General features: G+C 38.8%; 2 protein-coding genes across 2 annotated transcripts; one reads left to right on the top strand and one right to left on the bottom strand.

Annotated features, from left to right (window-relative positions):
- The first annotated feature begins 110 nt into the window (after positions 1 to 110).
- On the top strand, positions 111 to 8464 carry LOC139944307 (cytosolic Fe-S cluster assembly factor narfl-like). Its single transcript, XM_071941298.1, has 9 exons — positions 111 to 247; positions 1144 to 1236; positions 2245 to 2400; positions 2993 to 3119; positions 3842 to 3976; positions 4462 to 4710; positions 5423 to 5633; positions 6249 to 6406; positions 7081 to 8464. The coding sequence occupies exons 1-9, from the start codon at positions 182 to 184 to the stop codon at positions 7320 to 7322; spliced, it is 1437 nt and encodes a 478-aa protein (XP_071797399.1). The 5' UTR covers positions 111 to 181; the 3' UTR covers positions 7323 to 8464.
- Positions 8465 to 8609: 145 nt separating this feature from the next.
- On the bottom strand, positions 8610 to 18672 carry LOC139944308 (glutamate-rich WD repeat-containing protein 1-like). Its single transcript, XM_071941299.1, has 7 exons — positions 18420 to 18672; positions 15338 to 15424; positions 14637 to 14827; positions 14004 to 14211; positions 12053 to 12195; positions 11594 to 11791; positions 8610 to 10266 (listed from the first exon to the last, which is right to left on the bottom strand). Exons 1-7 carry the CDS (start codon positions 18640 to 18642, stop codon positions 9934 to 9936), a joined length of 1383 nt encoding a protein of 460 aa, XP_071797400.1. The 5' UTR covers positions 18643 to 18672; the 3' UTR covers positions 8610 to 9933.
- Positions 18673 to 18713: the final 41 nt, after the last annotated feature.

Raw genomic sequence — 18713 nt, 5'->3', positions numbered from 1 at the left:
AAATACCAATGTGTCCACTGTCTTTAAAACCTATTTTTAAACTTTGGAAAACTGCTCCTTTAAAGTTCTCAACAAATCTTGTCAATTGGTGGCGCCCTTCAATATTTACAGGCAGATTTTGTGTTGTTTCGTGTGAATTTCATGACGAAATTATGACATACGTGCTGATTTGTAATTTGCAATGGCGTCAGTGTTTAGTGGAGCGCTTCGACTGACTGATTTGGATGATTTTATCACACCTTCTCAGGTATTTTTGATTAGAAAAGAAGGACATTTCCTGGTGTTTTTACTTGTTGTGTTAGTCAAACGTTGTACCATTTTTTTTTTTATAGTTTTTAAAGTTTACTTCCTTGATCAACTAACTGCACCCATTTCGTGAAAATGCTCAACTACATTTCATTATTTTATTTACAGTCAATGAGTCAATTAATACTTAGGATTCAGATTTAGGAATACTTAATGTCGACGCCATTATATAGTAATATTCAAAGTGTGAGTCTTTTCTCACTGAAGCTTTTACTCTATGTGATTGAAAATAATTATGTATGAAAATCATGAAAATTATTGAAATGTGATGGATCCCAATGTGACTATAAAATAAGTTGAACAAGCACTCACTCGGCAGAGAAGATCTTCTTTTGTGTTTGTGTGTCTGGTAAAACTTGGTCACTAAAGTGTACTTCGATAACTCATGAACAGATAATTGATCACAGTATTCACAGTCAAATTATTTTTTTCATAAAGATGTTACACAATGACTCAATGAGGACTGACTGAGGTGTATAATATTCAACTGAAAACCAGAAGACCACCTTGCTTGTCCCATTGTGAGTTTAGGCCAAATAAAAAAAGAAACTTATCTATAATAGCTTCTCTCCATCCAGGGGTAAAATGGGTACCTGTGAGGGCAGAGATGGTTCTTGTGATTTATTTAGCCGAGTAGCGCATTTGTTGCACGAGGCTGTAATACTCCCCAGGGAGCTGAGATGGTTTAAGGAGTGAATTAAGGCCCAGCGACCAGGGGTAATATCTTGAAGCGCTTTGAGACACCCGTAGGGAGTAAAAAAGCGGTATATAAAAACTCAATATTATTTATTATTACTAACTTTGTGATGTAAATAAATCCTATACATGTCTATGCAGGAATGTATCAAGCCAGTTCAGGTGGAGAGACTACCCGGCCTTTCCGGACCAATCAAAGTCCAGTCTGATGGAAGCTATGTTCAGATCGGCATTGTAAGTTATATATCATTCATCATCGGCAAATTTGTTTGTTTGTTTGTTTGTTTGTTTGTTTGAATGATCTTATTATCAAGGGAACTTGGCAAACTCCCACAAAGGGATATAAACACCAAGCTGGCAACAGCCAATTTCCTCATATAAACATTGGTTTAACGTCTATGATTATGAATAACACAAATCAAGAAGTTGTGATTCAGTAACTAGACAACAATATTTATTCTAGTCATTGTGAAATCAGTGGTTAGCTGGGGATTCGAACCCTCAACCTTGTGAATGCAAGTCCTTCAGTCTAACCACTTGACCACGGTGACTTACCATAGTTTTACCACAGATAAAAGACAAATTAGAAATCTTACTTTTAAATTGCTTACCAACCAAAATCAACAAAAATAGTAAAATGGCCTGACGTTTCAACCCTAGCAGAGTCTTCCTTAAATGCGATGATCTTTAACCCTCCATCCTCTGCGACTGTCAGGAGGATGAGGTTTATGATCATAACTAAGTCTTCTTTAAAGGCTAAAAAAGATTCTCTTTCAAAGGTAAACACTCTTCTTGGGTCAAAATGTGGGGTCGTGAACTATTCTTGCATAGATTAAAGACAAAGTTTTTTAAAACTTACTGGGCTAACACAATAGAGGTCAGTGGGTTATACAATTTATCGCGCAATTTGTTACTAAAAATACCTTTCTGGTAATCAGTGCGAATCAAGAGTAAAACTTTATGGGGGCACACGGGGTGCACCATTGTTTCTAGAGTGGCACTTCTTGGCCTGGCTTGTTCAATCGTTAGTTATCGTTTCCACTTTTCCTAAACAAGTCTCTTTGCTACAACCTCGTTATAGTCTGCCCTGGAGGTAAGTACAATTACATTGTCTGCGTGTCAAGAGAAAGATTGTTTTAGAAATACTGAAAATACTACAACAAAACTCACAAAATGAATTTTTTTTTATGCAGGTAATTTGATGTCAAGATTTAAAACAATACATCTTCTTTCCCAATGCAGGACGGACAGGAAACACAACTGAAGAAAGCCCAGATTACATTAAATGATTGCCTGGCATGCAGTGGATGTATCACATCAGCAGAGAGCGTCCTCATCACACAACAGAGCCAGGAGGAACTCCTGAGGATCCTTGAAGAAAACAATCAACTTCCAGAGGTGGGATGCGCGGCTGAACCCAAAACAGCTATTTACAGAGCTGGGCCCACTTTCACAAAGCACAAAATGGTCAATATTACCCTAGTGATTTGTATTGTGACATCACACATTACTTAGCAACTATGCTTGATTTGCATGAAGGTCAATCTTGGATCTTTGTGAAATCGACCCCTGGGCCCAATTTCATAAAGTTGTTCAGCAGAAAAAATACTGCTTGAAAAATTTCATTGCTAAGCAAAAATTGAGTGGGGCACCAGTCACAACAACAATGTAAATTTGGCCGATAACCTGATTTTGTTCAGCAATACTTTTCTGTGCTTTGCAAGTTTTGGGGTTTCGAGGCGTTATGAAAACAGGCCCTGGATTTGTTTTGTGGCCTATTTCCAGTGTTGTAGTACTAGCTCTCAGTACTCGTTTTCGAGACCTGAAGACCATTGTCTGTACTGGTACTCATATACTCATTTTGGTTTGTGCAGTTCTAGATCAAACTTCATAACTCCATAACTTTTGAAATCAAATCTTGGAGACTGCAAAATCGAGACCTAATCTTATATGGATCACTTTTGTAAACATCTTCACTTTTTTCTCCTAGGGTGACGAAGGGAAGAAATTGATTATAGTTTCGGTGTCTCCTCAGTCCAGAGCTTCCCTGGCAGCTAGGTATCATTTCTCAATCCAAGAGACGGCTAAGAGGTTAACTGGGTACTTTAAGTCATTAGGTAAGTGGGTGCCAAGAGATTGAATGGATTCTAAAGGTCAACAGGTAGGTTGACTGGGTACTTTAAGTCATTAGAAGAGAGGGCCAAAAGGTTGACTGGGTGATTTAAGTCATTGGGTAAGAGAGGGCCAAAAGGTTAACTGGATACTTTAAGTAATTAGGTAAGAGAGGGCCAAAAGGTTGACTGGGTTCTTTAAGTCATTGGGTAAGAGAGGGCCAAAAGGTTGACTGGGCACTTTCAGTCATTGGGTAGAAGAGGGCTCAGATGAAGTTGACTGGATACTTTAAGTCATTAGGTAAGAGATGACCAGGAGGTTGACTTGGTACTTACTTTAAGTCATTATGTAAGAGAAGTTGACTGGGTACTTTAAGTCATTAGGTGAGAGAGGGCCAAAAGGTTGACTGGATACTTTAAGTCATTGGGTAAGAGAGGGCCAATAGGTTGACTGGGTGATTTAAGTCATTGGGTAGAAGAGGGCCATGAAGTTGACTGGGTACTTTAAAACTTTAGGCTCATGCCTTTGTACTCTACTACACAATGGAAGTTCCAGGTGGATATTCATGTTTGCTATCCGGCTGGCAGCAACAAATTTAGGAAGCTCCCAAGAAACATGTGGGTGATTTCAGGGGTGCAGAACCAAATCCATCAAATGCAAGCCGAACCATGGGATGGGTTTGGGTGGTTGAGTTTTGATATATTTGTGTATTGTCTGTTTATCGCAGGAGTGCATCATGTATTCGATGAGACGTTTGCGAGAGACTTCAGTCTTCTTCAGAGTCAGAAGGAGTTTGTGAGTCGCTTCAGGAGACGAGAGTCTGAGAAGGGAACTTTGCCGATGCTGGCGTCTGCCTGCCCAGGTAATTTCAATAACATTATAATTTGTTTTCTTACCCTTACACTGATGTGTATTAAGCCGAGTATACTCGGCTCTGTGAAAATAAATCCAGAGGCAAAATACTGGGGTTGGGTTGGAACCAACAACCTTTGCATTGATGGACCACTTGACTAGCGCTAGTCCGATGCCTAATGTACCTTAATGTTCTACTTGAATTTGAATGTTTATTACAAGTGGTTCTCCCAATATCAAATTGTAGTATTTATCTTTTTAAAGTATATTTTAATCAATGGTTTTTTAACCGCAATAATGTCATTTCCTTCTGCAAAGGTAGAGATAATGAGCCCAATACTTTGCTGTACATGTCGAGTCTTAGAATTTAAGATTCAGAATTCATCTTGATGTTGTCTACAGACACAAGTCACAAAGGTGGTTGAAGCAAAGTAAAGGTCATTCAAATGTCAAACACTCAGTTAACTCTTTTAACAACCCTCTTAAAAAACCTAGGTTGGGTCTGCTACGCAGAGAAGACTCACGGATCCTACATCCTGCCGTACATCAGCATCACCAAATCCCCTCAGCAGATCATGGGATCCCTCGTTAAGGAATACTTCTCAGGACAAACCGGTCGCAAGCCAGACCAGATTTACCACGTCACCATTATGCCGTGCTTTGATAAGAAGCTGGAGGCGTCGAGGGAAGATTTCTACAGTGATGTGTATCGGACGAGGGACGTTGATTGTGTGATTACATCAGGTGGGTAGTAGAACTTCTCTTAAAGGGTTTGGTTACTTCTTGTACGACACAAAACACAAACTTCAACACATTTACATCTAACTTAAACGGTTTAAAGATAATGATGGTAGAAAGCTTCCCTCAAAATTTTACTTGCTGAGTTGCTGTAGTTTTTTGAAAAAATGAGTAATACAATTTAACGAAAATTACTTTAGCACGTAAAACGACTCTCCTGAAAACACTGCTCTGTGATTTTCATTTTTGTTTCTCAAAAACTTGACGACTAATGAAGCTGAAACTTCTACAGGTAAATTACAAACATCACAGTGAGTAGGGATTCATGTCATGGCCAACAACTTGATCTACAAAATGTATCAAAACCATTTAAGCCTCTTCAAAAGTAGCTCTTTAAAAGTTAACGAGAAAAACCATCGAAGCTTGAGAACAGTTAAATCTCTTTTTTTGTCAGATTGTTTTATTATGATTTTATAGAATTCTTTGTTCACATAATCCTTCTTGGGTTGTAAGTCTCTCTGTTATGAGCAGTGCATGTAAAAGAACCCAGTGCATTTATCATTAAGAGAAGGGCTTTGCCTCTGTGTATCTGGTATTGTCTTGCAGGAAGAATGCGCCACCTCTGACCTCACCTTGTATCCTTTTTAAGATGTTGTAATACGGTTGTTTCATCTCATAAAACCCTTATTAACAATCTTTTCAAAAATTGTGTTTAAAGGGGAAGTTGAAGCGATGCTAGACAAGGAAGGACTAACACTGACAGACGTGCAGCCACAAGACATTGATGTCATGTTCCCTGTCTCGTCGGATGGAGAATTAGTTAATCATGTTGGAGGGGGCTCAGGTGGCTATCTGGAGCATATCTTCAGATATGCCGCTCGGGAGCTCTTTGATGTCAGCGTGGATCAGATTGAATACAAGATGCTGAAGTAAGTATGCAAAGAATCTTTTAGTGTATCCAGCCGTGGTTTAACTGGGATTTTTCATTTGGGGAAGGGGAAAATACATTAAAGGGTTTGGGTACTTTTTGTACGACCACAAATTTCCACAGATTTACATCAAACTTACACAGTTTGAAAGTAATTATGGTAGAAAGCTTTCCTTGAAGTATAGTATTACTTGCTGAGGTGCTGTGGTTTTTGAGAAATGAGTAAACAAAATTAACAAAATGTTGTTTAGGATTTTCAATGGATTTTACGCAACTCTCCCAAAATCATTGCTATGTGATTTTTTCTACAAAAACTTGATGACTAATGAAGCTGATATTTCTACAGGTAAATTATGGTACATCTTCATTTAAAGTGAGTGGGGATTTATGTCATGGCCCAAAACTTGACCTACAAAAGGTATAAAAACTGTTTTTTTGAAAGGTTAACATGAGAAATAATTTGAAAATGTCAATTTAGGCCGTTTGTGGCCACTATGGGCGTTTTGGTACAAGCCAGCTGAGGTCTCCTGCAGATTGGCTTAGATTTAATATGAATATTCATATTTTGAAAATCAGGATTTGAAACTGACATTTTTTTTATCCCTTTCTGCTTTAGAAATAAAGACTTCAAAGAAGCCACGTTAGAGGTCGACGGAGAAGTGAAATTGAAATTTGCCCTCGCCTATGGCTTCCGCAACATCCAAAATCTTGTACAGAAAGTCAAGAGAGGGCGCTCTCCATACCACTTTGTGGAGGTCATGGCTTGCCCTGCAGGTAAAGAAAAAAATTGTTTTTCCTTTTTTAATCATGCTGCTGTTTTTCAAGGAGTCTTTTTCTTGCAAGGGGATACATCCATTTTGAAAACAAGATTATAATCAATCCGTAGTATAAGGGGCATTCAGAAAAGGAAATTTTAGATTAAAAAAAAAAATTCCCAATGTTATTTTTTCAATATTGACAAACTATTAGAGATCAATGTTCTCCCAGCTCATGAGTTTTCAATCCTGGCTTCCAGCATTCAGCTTTGTAGGAAATGTTTGCCAAACAAGGTTGACCGATAAAAAGGACAAGCACAGACATAACAGACATCACAAGACAATCTGGATGGGCCTGCTGAGAATCTTAAACACCTTTTTCCTATTATTTTAATTTTAAACTGGATTTTGATTTCAGTTTATTTCTGATGAATATTATACTAGTGAAGTTTTCCTGCCTCAACCAGGAATATCTTCCAGTATGAACAATCTTCATAAAATTCTCTCCCCGGAGATTCTGTCCCCCCATATGGGAAATTGACGTGGGCTAGAGTATGAGGATGCAAGTGGGCCCTCTCAGAGAAGGTTTCTACACAGTTCGCAGTATGAAGGACTCAATTTCAGAGGGGACAGAATTTCCTGCCACACCAGCACAATCTAAAAATTTCTCTTCCATTTTTTCATCTTGGTTAGGATGTCTTAATGGCGGAGGACAGATCCGACCTCAAGACAACGAACAACCCAAGGAGCTACTGACTAGGGTCGAGACGCTCTACAACTCCCTCAACACTAGAAAACCTGAGGAGAATCACATGACTGAAACACTGTATTCTGATTGGCTGGGAGGTGCTGAAACCGAAAAAGCGAAAGCGATGTTGGACACTGAGTATCATGCTGTGGAGAAGATGAATAATGCTCTGACAATCAAATGGTGATGTGTCCACCAATCAGAGGAAGAGGTCAATCCGGGGTCAATATGAGGGAAAACCAAAGTAGTGTGGTGGACATGTGGATTCCACTGAGCTTAAATAGACCAATCAAATAAGCTCACTTTAATGCATCAACCAATCACAACAGCGAACACAAGTCGTGGCTGAGCGATTAAGTTCACCGGACCCAAGCTCTGGTGTTGTCAGCAGCGGAGTGTTGGTTTGAATCCTGGTCATGATACTTGTACCAAGGCACTAAACCATTATTGCTTCACAAACAGTTTGGAGGCTCCCACTGGATGATACCCAAGCCATCATCCTAATGGACTATGAAGGGGATAACCCGGTTTCATACAGCCCAGGAGTAGGTGTCAATATACCTCTGGTGGCAGTTGAATCAGTAAGGTGTAGCCTTCATCTTGAATTGGCTGTCCAGCCTCGTCATGTTACATGATTTCTCAATAAACAAAATAACTTGAGATGTTGAACCCCCCAAAAAGGTTTCTGCTGTTTCAATTGCTGTAATGTGCCTTGTGTGTGGTGCTGGATAGCACAAGGTGAACGTCTCATACGTACAACCTATGAGGGCGCTGTTAATATACAGTTGCCATGGTGGGTTGGACTTAACAGATTGATCGGTGGTATTTGTACACAGTCATATTTTAATACACTATCTATGAGGTCTATGCAATTATGAACGGGTTGTAAGAACTGTCCTCTTGGTGTAAAACATTTAAGGTAAACTTCAGGATCTGAATTGTGAGAAAATTTTCCAAGTTATTTTCTATCGGTCGTTGCATATTTTGTTAAAGGCAGTTGACTTTTTTGGTAATTACTCAAAATAATTATTAGCATAAACCTTACTTGGTAACGAGTAATGGGGAGCTGATGATAGTATAAAACATTGTGAGAAACAGCTCCCTCTGCAGTGATGTAGAATTTGATTTCGAGACCTCAGAATTAGACTTTGAGGTTTCGAAATCAAATATCTGAAAGCACACAACTTCTTGTGACAAGGGTGTTTTTTCTTTCGTTATTATCTCGCAACTTCGACGACCAATTGAGCTCAAATTTTCACAGGTTTGTTATGTAATTTAATGTTGAGATGTACCAAGTGAGAAGACTGGACTTTGACAATTAGTTATTAAAATTTACCAACGTTGACACATTGGAGTATTTTGAATGAGCAGTCTACCATACCGGGCAAAATGTCATTGAAAATAGCTATTATTCCAAACTGCAATGGTTGATATTAAATGGTCAGACAGTAGGAAGGTTGACTGTTTACTTGCCTTTATATAATATCATGATGGTTGTCATACTTCGTCTATCATTTAAAACCACTGTGGAATATATTAATAAGGGAATCAATGTGTGGTGAAGAGGTTTGCAACTAGTGGTTTAATCCCAACGAGGCCTGGTTCTTGATAATTTTACCGAGACGAACCCTTTCATAAATACCTTTTCGACCAAAAAACATCAACACTTTTGGGTCAAAAAGTAAAATAAATGCAAAAATTATAATTGTTCAATGATTTCTTTCAACACAACACCCCTCCAGCTATGAAATGGTAAGGCCCTCGGGTAAACAACTCCTTATAAGGGAATGCTGTGCGCGTATCGCAGGTTGTGGCACAACTGTTTCAGCCGTTGCTCTCGACCAATAGGAATGAAGAAACTGTCTTAAAAGCACAGGTGTAAGCTCGCATGTCACGCATATGTTTCAACACTTTTTACTGGTTATACAAAGATTTATACACACCCACGTGACGCGCTCTCCACCAATAGGATTAGCGAAACAGTCCGAGGTATTTATGAATGGTCACTAACAAAAAGAAACTTCCACTACATGAAAGTATATTTAAGGATTGCTTTTGTATCTTTATTGTTGAAATATACCTGTGACCCTTTGACAAATAATAGAATCGAAAATGCATAATTTTGTAGCTATATGCAAGATTCTTGACAGCAAAAAGTCAAATTAAAGAGAAAATTTGTACAATAAAGTTATACATGTGTATATATATAGTGAAAATATCTTGTATCAACTAACTTGTGTTATCATTTCTTGTCTGTTTAAAGTAACAAGTACTGGTGGTTTATGATACTAAAAATGAGCGAGACAAAAGACTGATTGCATCCTTGAGAGGCTTCATGCAAATTGGGTTTGGGATATTTGGAAATGTTTGCATTCAAGATGCTCTGTGGTGCAATCTTAGGCAAATTAGAGGCATAATTGATAAAGAAACAGAGAACAAAAAGCCTTTAAAATTTGAGCAGTCGAATGTGGGCCTTATGGGTTTGGGCAATACTTTAATTTTGCTAAAACAACATTAAAATAAAAAGGTATGTGAAGTTGATTGCTTGCAATACATGTACTCAAGGTTTTATTTACAGAAAAATAAAACAATCTCAGAAACGTATCGGTGAATAATGGTGTCAAAGGGAACAGAGTTAATTAAAAGCTGATATGCCCTATTGGGGCAAGGCTTAGAAAATCAAAGGAAAATAAATATAATGATGAAGGACTGCATGATTATTTATGAACCAGGTTTTAGTCTTAAGGGTATGCAGTGGGATAGACGAGGAAACAGACAGGTCTTGTTTATTTTTCAACCTATACACTAATAGTCTTGAATATATTAAATCCACTATGAGCCGTACTGATAATCATGCCGGGTATCTGGGGATGCCAATGTACTTCCTTGATATCACTCTGGCCTTGATGGATGAATAACAACTGAGGGGGTATATTGTCAAATCGGGACCCCTCCCCGTCCTGGGCGCCCTCTGGGGGACCTTCTTGGTCCCGCTCCAGGGCGAGGTCCCAGATGGTGAGCTGATCATCGGAGCCTGACGCAGCAAAGACTGTGCTGTCCCGGGGGTTCCACTCCACTGATGTTATCGGGGCTGAATGGTGTTTGAACTTCGCAACAGGGGGTGCCTTTTTCTAAAGAAGACGGAAGTACAATGTAGTTGTTACTTTTTTTGTAAGTGTTACTGGGACAAAAAAAGCTGGATGAAAAGGTGAAAACATTTCGTCATTCAGAAACAAGTTCAGAGTAAGCTGGCAAAATGTGGAGATCATCTCATTTCTTTCTTCCTATTTTTCGCACAAAATTTGATAGAAAATAAACTGCTCACAAAAAGTAAGGAAACCTTTTTCAATCCGGTATATTTGTTATTATTTAATACTCTTTTTGTATATGGTATGTATCATTGCAAAGCTGAACTCTTCCTCTTTAAAATGATACCACAATTGCAATGATTACATGTTGCTGGACTTGACCACGTTAATGAGAATGAGACAAAGTCACAAATCAAATGTGCCAAAATTAGCAACATTTTTGTGTTACTGTATGAATTGACACTGTAATTCAAACAAGCAAGACAACTTACTGATCTTAATCCACTTGATTGAGACAATACATTTTGTATACGGCAAGACAACTTACTGATCTTAATACACTTTGATACAAAAAGTTCAGTAACGAGTGGATGATCCGAAGGCGTTGATGACAGCATGGCACCTTCTTCTCATGCTGCACACAAGTCTTGTGATGCGCTGATGACGAGGAATTGGCGTTCCATTCTTCATTAAGGACCCTGGTTTGGTCAGCCACAGTTGATATGTTGGCGGTTCTGGCGCGGACAGCGAGGCCAAGCTGGTCCCACAGATGTTCCATGGGATTCAGGTCTGGACTGTTAGCGGGCCAATCCATCCGGTGCACCTCAACATTTTTCAGGTAGTCAGTCACCAGTCGGGCTCGAGGGGGGCGAGCGTTGTCATCTTGAAAGATGGAGTTTGGTCCAAAGTCTGCGAGTATGGGACTGCATCCGGCTGTAGAATATCTTCTTGCAAATACCCATCAAACAAGGTGTTTTTCCATGAGATGAGGGTAAATCGTGTCCGATGAGTTCACTGGTGAAACTCACTGTGTAATGGTTCTGAAAAGCTTGATCGGTTTGATTAATGAGCATTACCTATTGACCATTCACAGACAACGGTAATTTTGGCACATTTGATTTGTGACTTTGCCTCATTGTTATTCATGTGGTCAAGTCCAGCAACATGTCATCATTGCAAATGTGGTATCATTTTAAAGAGGAAGAGTTCAGCTTTGCATGATATATACCATATACAAAGAGAGTATTAAATAATAACAAATATACCGGATTGAAAAAAGTTTCCTTACTTTTTGAGAGCAGTTTATGTTATAGTCATTCTGTTTTCCACAGATAATTTGGGCCGATTATCATTTTTTTCACGGTATTACCTGAAAATGCCTCAAGTCCCAGATGTTTAAGACGCCATCGTCCCCTCCAGACACGATGAAGGGATCTTTCCTGTTCCAGTGGATAACATTTACATCGCTGCTGTGTGCTTCTTCCATCGTTATCATACACGCCTTGCTGGGTGCCGCTCGCACATCCCAGATTCGTAAACTTTTGTCGACGGAGCAAGAGGCAAACACCTGAAATGGATAAGTAGTATTTGAAGGTTTCCATGTTGTAAAAAATAGGAAGTACCTAGAAAGTGGTAATTTTGCGGGTACAACCTTGTATTAAATCTCTGTAAAGTATTGGTTGTGAAAAGAGAAGGTGGTCTCAACATTTCTGAAAACCTAAACAAAAATCCCGCTCCTCCTGCTCAATTTTTCACTGTTCAACCCCAAATTGAATAAAATATGCCAAACCAGTTTCCGTTGTGGCTCATTAATACATAAAGCTCTTACATTTTTCTCTGTAGGTGACCATTGTAAATCTTCTACTGATTCAGTGTGTGCTGAGTAGGCTCTCTGGTCAACGTGCCATTCCCCGCCTTCCTGTAACTTCCACAGATGGATATTTTTCCGGCAATCTCCTGTGATCAGATTTCCTATTGGCGAAAAATAAACAAATTATTTGAAATGGTTTGACAGGGCTCGAAATTTACACCAGACCGCAGACCCCAGGCCTGTGTTTTTAGCATTAGGAAAGTAAATTTACAACTTGTCTTGCTTTTGAATATGATACCTCACCTAGTCTTTAATTTTAAAAGTTATTTTCAATGGTTGACTTTGAGTGTGATACATATCTTTAATTTAATAATAATAAGAGTAATAATAATAGCTACTTCTAATTCCAATAATAGCGCGTTTCAAAACTTAAAGACATATCAATGCGCTTTACAAAAATAAAACATAAGAGCAATAAAATTAACATTCAATCAATACACAAAAAGGCATCACAAGCATAAAACCCATAAGACAAATGTAATTAATCTGTTCTTAGTACTGGTTCAAATAAAAACAGTTTAATTTTTTTGTGGGTATAAATATATTTTCTTTTGATAAATTACTTTAAAGAGGCATGATAGTTGGCCCTTGGAAAAAAGTACAGAAAATGTGAAGAACAAGGCCTGACGTATACTTTTACATAACTTTTACAGACTATTGAACAAGGGCAAAAAAAAAAAAAAAAAAAAAACGGAAATCCAATTAAAGTAAGAAGAATATCATGCCTGTTAATAGAATAAATTTCATGTTATTTCAATTCATTTAGTAATTTCACATTAAAATCAGTTGAGTACATATTTCCAAAATAAACAAAAAATACAAAATGAAAGAGATATAAAACTCTAATTACAGATTTTATAGAATATGCTGAACATTCGAAAGACATGACAATGACAATGGCACACCAGAAGGATAACCAAAAAGTAACAATAACTGTTGAGTTGTAAATTGAAGTAAAATGGGTGTGGACGTGGAGTGTAATATAAAGATACAAAGAGTGTAAAGATACATATGCAAAGTCTTTCAGCGGCTAGACTGCAATAGTATTGAGCACAAATTCAATTCACAACTGCTTCTAGGTAGACCATAGCATAGATTGGTATTCGCCCATGACCTTTGCATTTATAGAGCAGATGTCTTACCGCTAGTAAAAATCTTATGTGTTAGCAACGGGTACTTCTTTTTGAATCAGGGATAAAGAATATAATTTGTTTTTACTCCTACATCGATGTGTGTTTAGCGCTGTATACTCAGTACAATCTCCAAGCTCTGTTAAAAAAGGGTGGGTTAGTAATTATGGGCCCAATTTCATAAAACTGTTAAAGACACTGGACCCTGGACACTATTGGTAATTGTCAAAGACCAGTCTTCTCACTTTCTGAATCTCAACATATGCATAAAATAACAAACCTGTGAAAATTGCAGCTCAATTGGTCGTCAAAGTTGCGAGATAATAATGCAAGAAAAAATACCATTGTCACACGACGTTGTGTGCATTCAGATGCTTGATTTCGAGACCTCAAATTCTAAATCTGAGGTCTAAAAATCAAACTCGTGGAAAATTACTTCTTTCTCGAAAACTATGTCACTTCAGAGGGAGCTGTTTCTCACAATGTTTTATACTATCAACCTCTCCCCATTACTTGTTACCAAATAAGGTTTTATCACTGTAATTATTTTGAGTAGTTACCTATAGTGTCCACCGCCTTTATAAGCAGAAAATATTGCTTGACAAATTTCTTGACAAAAGTGAATCGGGCCCCAGCCACAACAATGCAAACTTAATTTTATTTCGGCTGGTAACCTGATTCTGCTAACAGTAACAATACTTTTCTGTGTTTAGCGTGTTTTTGTGCTTACAGGCTTTATGAAATTGGGCCCGTTATGTAAAATACTACAGCAAACCTACCTGGTGTTGTCGGACACCAGTCCATTGCAAAACCTTCAGTCTGATGCCCAGTGAATGTAAAGAGAGGTTTATGCGACGCCTGCCTCATGAATCGTGCCATGCGCTGTGCGTTTCCAACAGCCGACAGGGCCTCGCTTAAATCCCACAAGTGAACTGAACCGGTATCCGACCACGTTGCAGCAACTTGTTTCTGTCCAATGGTGGTACTCTGTTAAGAAAGAAAACAGGAGTTCATTAACAAAAATGAAAAACAAACAGACACAGGGCTTAAAGTTTAAACTGGGCTGCATGCCCTAGGCCAATTTATTTTAAAATATTTACAACAGTTAACTCACGACTGGACTAAACAAGCAGTCGTGTACAAACACGCCTCAAAGGAGTACAGCCATTTCATTTCATTTCATTTCATTTATTCTGGTTGTGAATCCAATGACTCTTAAAAAAGCAAACTTAATCACTGGACTAGCCAAGAACCCAATGGAGAGAAGACAAGGAAGGAAATTTCAGTTTTAGATGTGGGAGGAAATCCCCAGATATTTCTTCCAGGGAGTAAAACCTAATCCACATAGTGCCCCTAGAGGTGGCAGGGGAAGGATAGATACCACTACCCTAACCCTAACGCTAAGCCCTTACTCTTATTCTGTTGATTGCTCCGAGGTGTTTCAGCATGGCCGTCTCCAGCTCCGGCTTCTCATCTTCATCTTCGCTGTCGCTGTCTGAGTCGCTCGAGTCTTCATCGTCCGACGCCTTCTGCCGGGTGCGATTGAGATTACTCATCTTCATGACGATGAGATTGTTTAGATGAGCCTTCTCCGCTTGAGTTCCTTGTGGAGAGTAATAAAAAAAAAGAGGAATACATTATGTGAAATTACTAATAGAAAGGATCTTTATTAATACTTTCGGTATACTCTTCTGCCCAATTGGCTCTTCCTACAAATTACAACAGGAAAACTATGATCCAAAATTCAGGAGGTTTTTCAAAATGATGGCTATTCCACCTTTTAATACCCCAGAAGATAAAGATTCTAAGGAGCTCCTGGAAAGAAATAGGTCCAAGAGGTAAGAGCATGGATTATATTTATCTGGAGAGAATAAAATCTTACAAATAATATAAACGCATAAAAACGCACATAGACCAAAAGTTTGTCCTCCCTCCTATGATGAGGCCATTGCCTCTGTTGCCATGGTAATGGCCTTGGTGCCCCTTCAAAAGTTCCTCTAAGATTTCCAACAGGAAGTGCCTATTGCAAAATGAAAATCTGCCTTCTCAAAGATGCAACGCCAGGCCTGATGATGTGAATGTTGAACTGTACGATTTCAGTATTCGTTCTTACCAGCCACTGTGAATGCTGTGTGTGGGTAGGATTTACGGTCATCTCCCAAGGTATCTCTCAGAATATCAAAGCTCAGACACGGTGCACCTGTAACAAAGTAGTCAACCAATTAACGAGGCAAAGTAAAGAACAACCCTTTATCTTGTTTTCTCTTTACATTCAGAAAGTTGGTCTTTTTAATTATTTTTGTCATTAATTAATATGTGGCGGTCTGACACAGCATTTTATCCAGAGAAAAAATGATCAGTGATTTCTGCTCGTAAACATTTAGTCCTGTGTCATAGATCAACAACAATGTTTAAACACATTGTTTCACAAACAAATTAATAACAGATTAAATTAATACATGAGATGAACACAACAAAGTTACGTGGCCAAGCTGATCAATTTTTAGTTGCGATAACGTAACCCTCCTGCCGATGGCATAGCCGGAGGGTTACGAGTCACTTCAATCGAAAAACGGCGAAATGGTCAAACACGTACAATTTCAACAGCTAGTCAACAGATTTGCTCAATTTTTACCCCTTTCGAAAATCATGACATAAATTCTATGAACACGACCTTAATCCTCAATATCTAATGAATAACATTCAACACACTATTGAGAAAGTATTTTGAAATAAAGTACAAAAACTTACCAGATCCCGGAGCGGAACAGTCACAAATTTCCCAGGTTCTATTTTGAACCTGTCGCTTCGCCATTTTGTGACTTCTCGATGTTCATTGCTGTTGGACTAAACCATTCTGTAAAAGGGGTGTTATAAGGTAGCGCGGCAGTGCGTGTGCGCTGTCCGCTTACTATGCCCGCTGTTCACTCACTTAAAGCACTGCCGCACTGCAGCACCCCTTGTAACAGAATGGTTTAGTCAAACTCGGCTGCGGCTCGGTCGGCAGGTCGTCAATTCAATTGGCTGGTACCTGCGGTTGGGTTCAGCGCTTGGGGTCAGCGCATGGTAACCAGCGACAGGTTCAAAAATAGAACCTGGGAAATTTGTGACTGTTTTGCTCCCGGAATCTGGTAAGTTTTTGTCCTTTTTTTCAAAATATTTTCTCAATTGTGTTTTTGGATGTTATTCATTAGACATTGAGGATTAAGTTCGTGTTCATAGAATTTGTGTCATTATTTTTTAAAGTGGTAAAAAATGAGCAAATCTGTTGACTAAAATATTTCGCCGTTTTTCGATTGAAGTGACTCGTAACCCTCCGGCTCCGCCGTCGGCAGGAGGGTTACGTTATCGCAACTAATCAATTTGATACAATTATTACAAGTGGAGCTAAAAAATGGTTTGTAAATATTTAAAAAATATACACACAATACAATATACAATAATATCTGACAACACAATTTTATTTGAAATTTCTAAAAACCTATTTTATTTGAAATTTCTAAAAACCATGATTTTTTTTTTTAATTAAATAACAAAAATATATACTATTACTAATTTCAAAGTTAGCATGGTATGGTTAGTTAAAATATAGCGAAGACGGAAGATCGGTTAGGCATTCACAATCAAGTCACTATATTCGATACACAAACAATAAACATTAAAATGGATAACGTTCCGTATGGCGCCACCACTTTTTCACTCATTTTTAGAAAAAGGGATATCTCATTGAGGTAAATTAGATACTATATTATTTCATATCGAATGAAAAAAGCCCGTTTCACACGAGCTTTCTAAACCATGGTCGTTGGGAGCGAAATCACATTCCCGTTATATAATCACAAATTTGCGTCGTGTGAAATGAATCCGTGCGATGAAATCACCAAGGACCCGCGTAATAAACAACCGGGATCAAGACCTCCTCCAAAAAATCGCAACCCTGTTTAGAATCGCCGAGTCACTCGTGTGAAACGACACACAGTAGATTACAAAGGTCCTCGGTGATCGCACAATGCTCATGCATGCACAAACCATGGGGTTGCATTTCTTTATGCACACACTTTTAAGCAGCACACGTCATTACTGATGGAGAAAGTTCGTATATTCCAGGTATCCAACAAAATGGTGTCGGCAGCACAAACTGAAAATTAGTTTGTTTTATTGCTTTCCTCAAAGTTTGTTTCTTTAATAATAAACCAAGAAGCTTCCGATCAAGAAAGCCTTGAATCTGGCTTTTCCGCTTGCAATTTCAAACAAAATGCTTTCGGATACATTCATTTTTGGAGTCGGGACGCTGAGAAATCGTTTATTTGTTATCGTTTTGTCAATTTCCTTGACATCCAAACGGATTCACGTTGCAAAACACGTAACGACTACCGAGTTTCATTTTGATTGCATCAAAAACGGGAAAGAAAATCTGTAAACACACGTGTGCAGATAGACTTGACAGTCAGTCCGTTTTATGTTCAACGAAAGTGTACACATCGCGCGCACTGCACACAAAACACAAGTAGGACTTTTCCTTACTCTATTACAGGATGTAGTGAGAATTTGGTTGTGATCAGTCGCTGTACAATTAAAGTACATGTACTTCGCTGCAAATTCTCCACACATGCATATTCTGGCGACGTCAACATCTAGCAAGGGTTGAATCCGATCGAGAAACACTCTGAGCGTCTTTTAATGCACGCAAAAAATAATGGTGTGGACGCAAACCCTCTCGCTTATCCCTCGTTTTTTAATTCAAATTTACACTGAACTCAGAGAACACATTATTTTAAGGTGAAAAATCCGGAAGATTCTTATGCCTGAAATACACAGTGGTGCGCCAAAAAATGATCGATGGTAACCTTAAGCAAATACATGACATTACACGGGACACTGACAGAGCACCAGCGAACTGGTAAACAACCCACAGTGCGATCTCACATAAACAAGGGACGTCGGGAACGCAATGTGCGTGATCGTGTGAATGTTGGTCATGAAATCGCAAACAACCTTTGTGACAGACAACTGGCGCCCACAACAAGGGACGTTGGTCTTCGGCTCTCGTGTGAAAAGGGCTAAAGTGGTGGCGCCATACGGAAACTTTTCCATTAAAATAACTATAATTAATAATTTGTGGAGGAATAAGAACACATCATGGAACAACCAAACATCTATTGTCCGCAAACTGGGCACCTGCACACAAACCCTACCTGTTTGTGCTTGATGATACATGTGGTAAGCGGAGTCATCTCGAACAAGCATCTCCCCTTCGTTGAGGGAGTCACCGGGAAGAAAGACTCTCCTCTCCCCATCACCTTCCCCTTCCGAGTCCTCCATGTCGCTGTTCTCAGGGTCACCGACAACCTCCATGATCTCTTCAACTTCCCCCGAAAACGGGGCCTCTTCCGAGGTACTTTCCGAGTTAGAAGCCATGCTTGCAAGCAAAAAATATGTTGAGTAGTCAGACTTCCTGCACTCTTTACGTTCAAATTAGCATGAATGAC

Source organism: Asterias amurensis, chromosome 11, assembly GCF_032118995.1.
Source record: "Asterias amurensis chromosome 11, ASM3211899v1".
NCBI lineage: Eukaryota > Metazoa > Echinodermata > Asteroidea > Forcipulatida > Asteriidae > Asterias > Asterias amurensis.
The sequence above is the reverse complement of the archived record's forward strand: the minus strand, read 5'-3'. Positions and strand labels throughout refer to the sequence as shown.

What these genes read in the sequence shown, in the direction of transcription:
- LOC139944307 (XM_071941298.1), top strand. Translation starts at nt 182, where the DNA reads ATGGCGTCAGTGTTTAGTGGAGCGCTTCGACTGACTGATTTGGATGAT. An exon ending in GCTGGCGTCTGCCTGCCCAG is followed by an intron (nt 3,977 to 4,461) that starts GTAATTTCAATA and finishes TAAAAAACCTAG; the next exon opens with GTTGGGTCTGCTACGCAGAG. An exon ending in GGTCATGGCTTGCCCTGCAG is followed by an intron (nt 6,407 to 7,080) that starts GTAAAGAAAAAA and finishes CATCTTGGTTAG; the next exon opens with GATGTCTTAATGGCGGAGGA.
- LOC139944308 (XM_071941299.1), bottom strand. Translation starts at nt 18,642, where the DNA reads ATGGCTTCTAACTCGGAAAGTACCTCGGAAGAGGCCCCGTTTTCGGGG. An exon ending in GAGCAATCAACAGAATAAGA is followed by an intron (nt 14,212 to 14,636) that starts GTAAGGGCTTAG and finishes CTTTCTTAACAG; the next exon opens with AGTACCACCATTGGACAGAA. An exon ending in GGTCACCTACAGAGAAAAAT is followed by an intron (nt 11,792 to 12,052) that starts GTAAGAGCTTTA and finishes TATCCATTTCAG; the next exon opens with GTGTTTGCCTCTTGCTCCGT.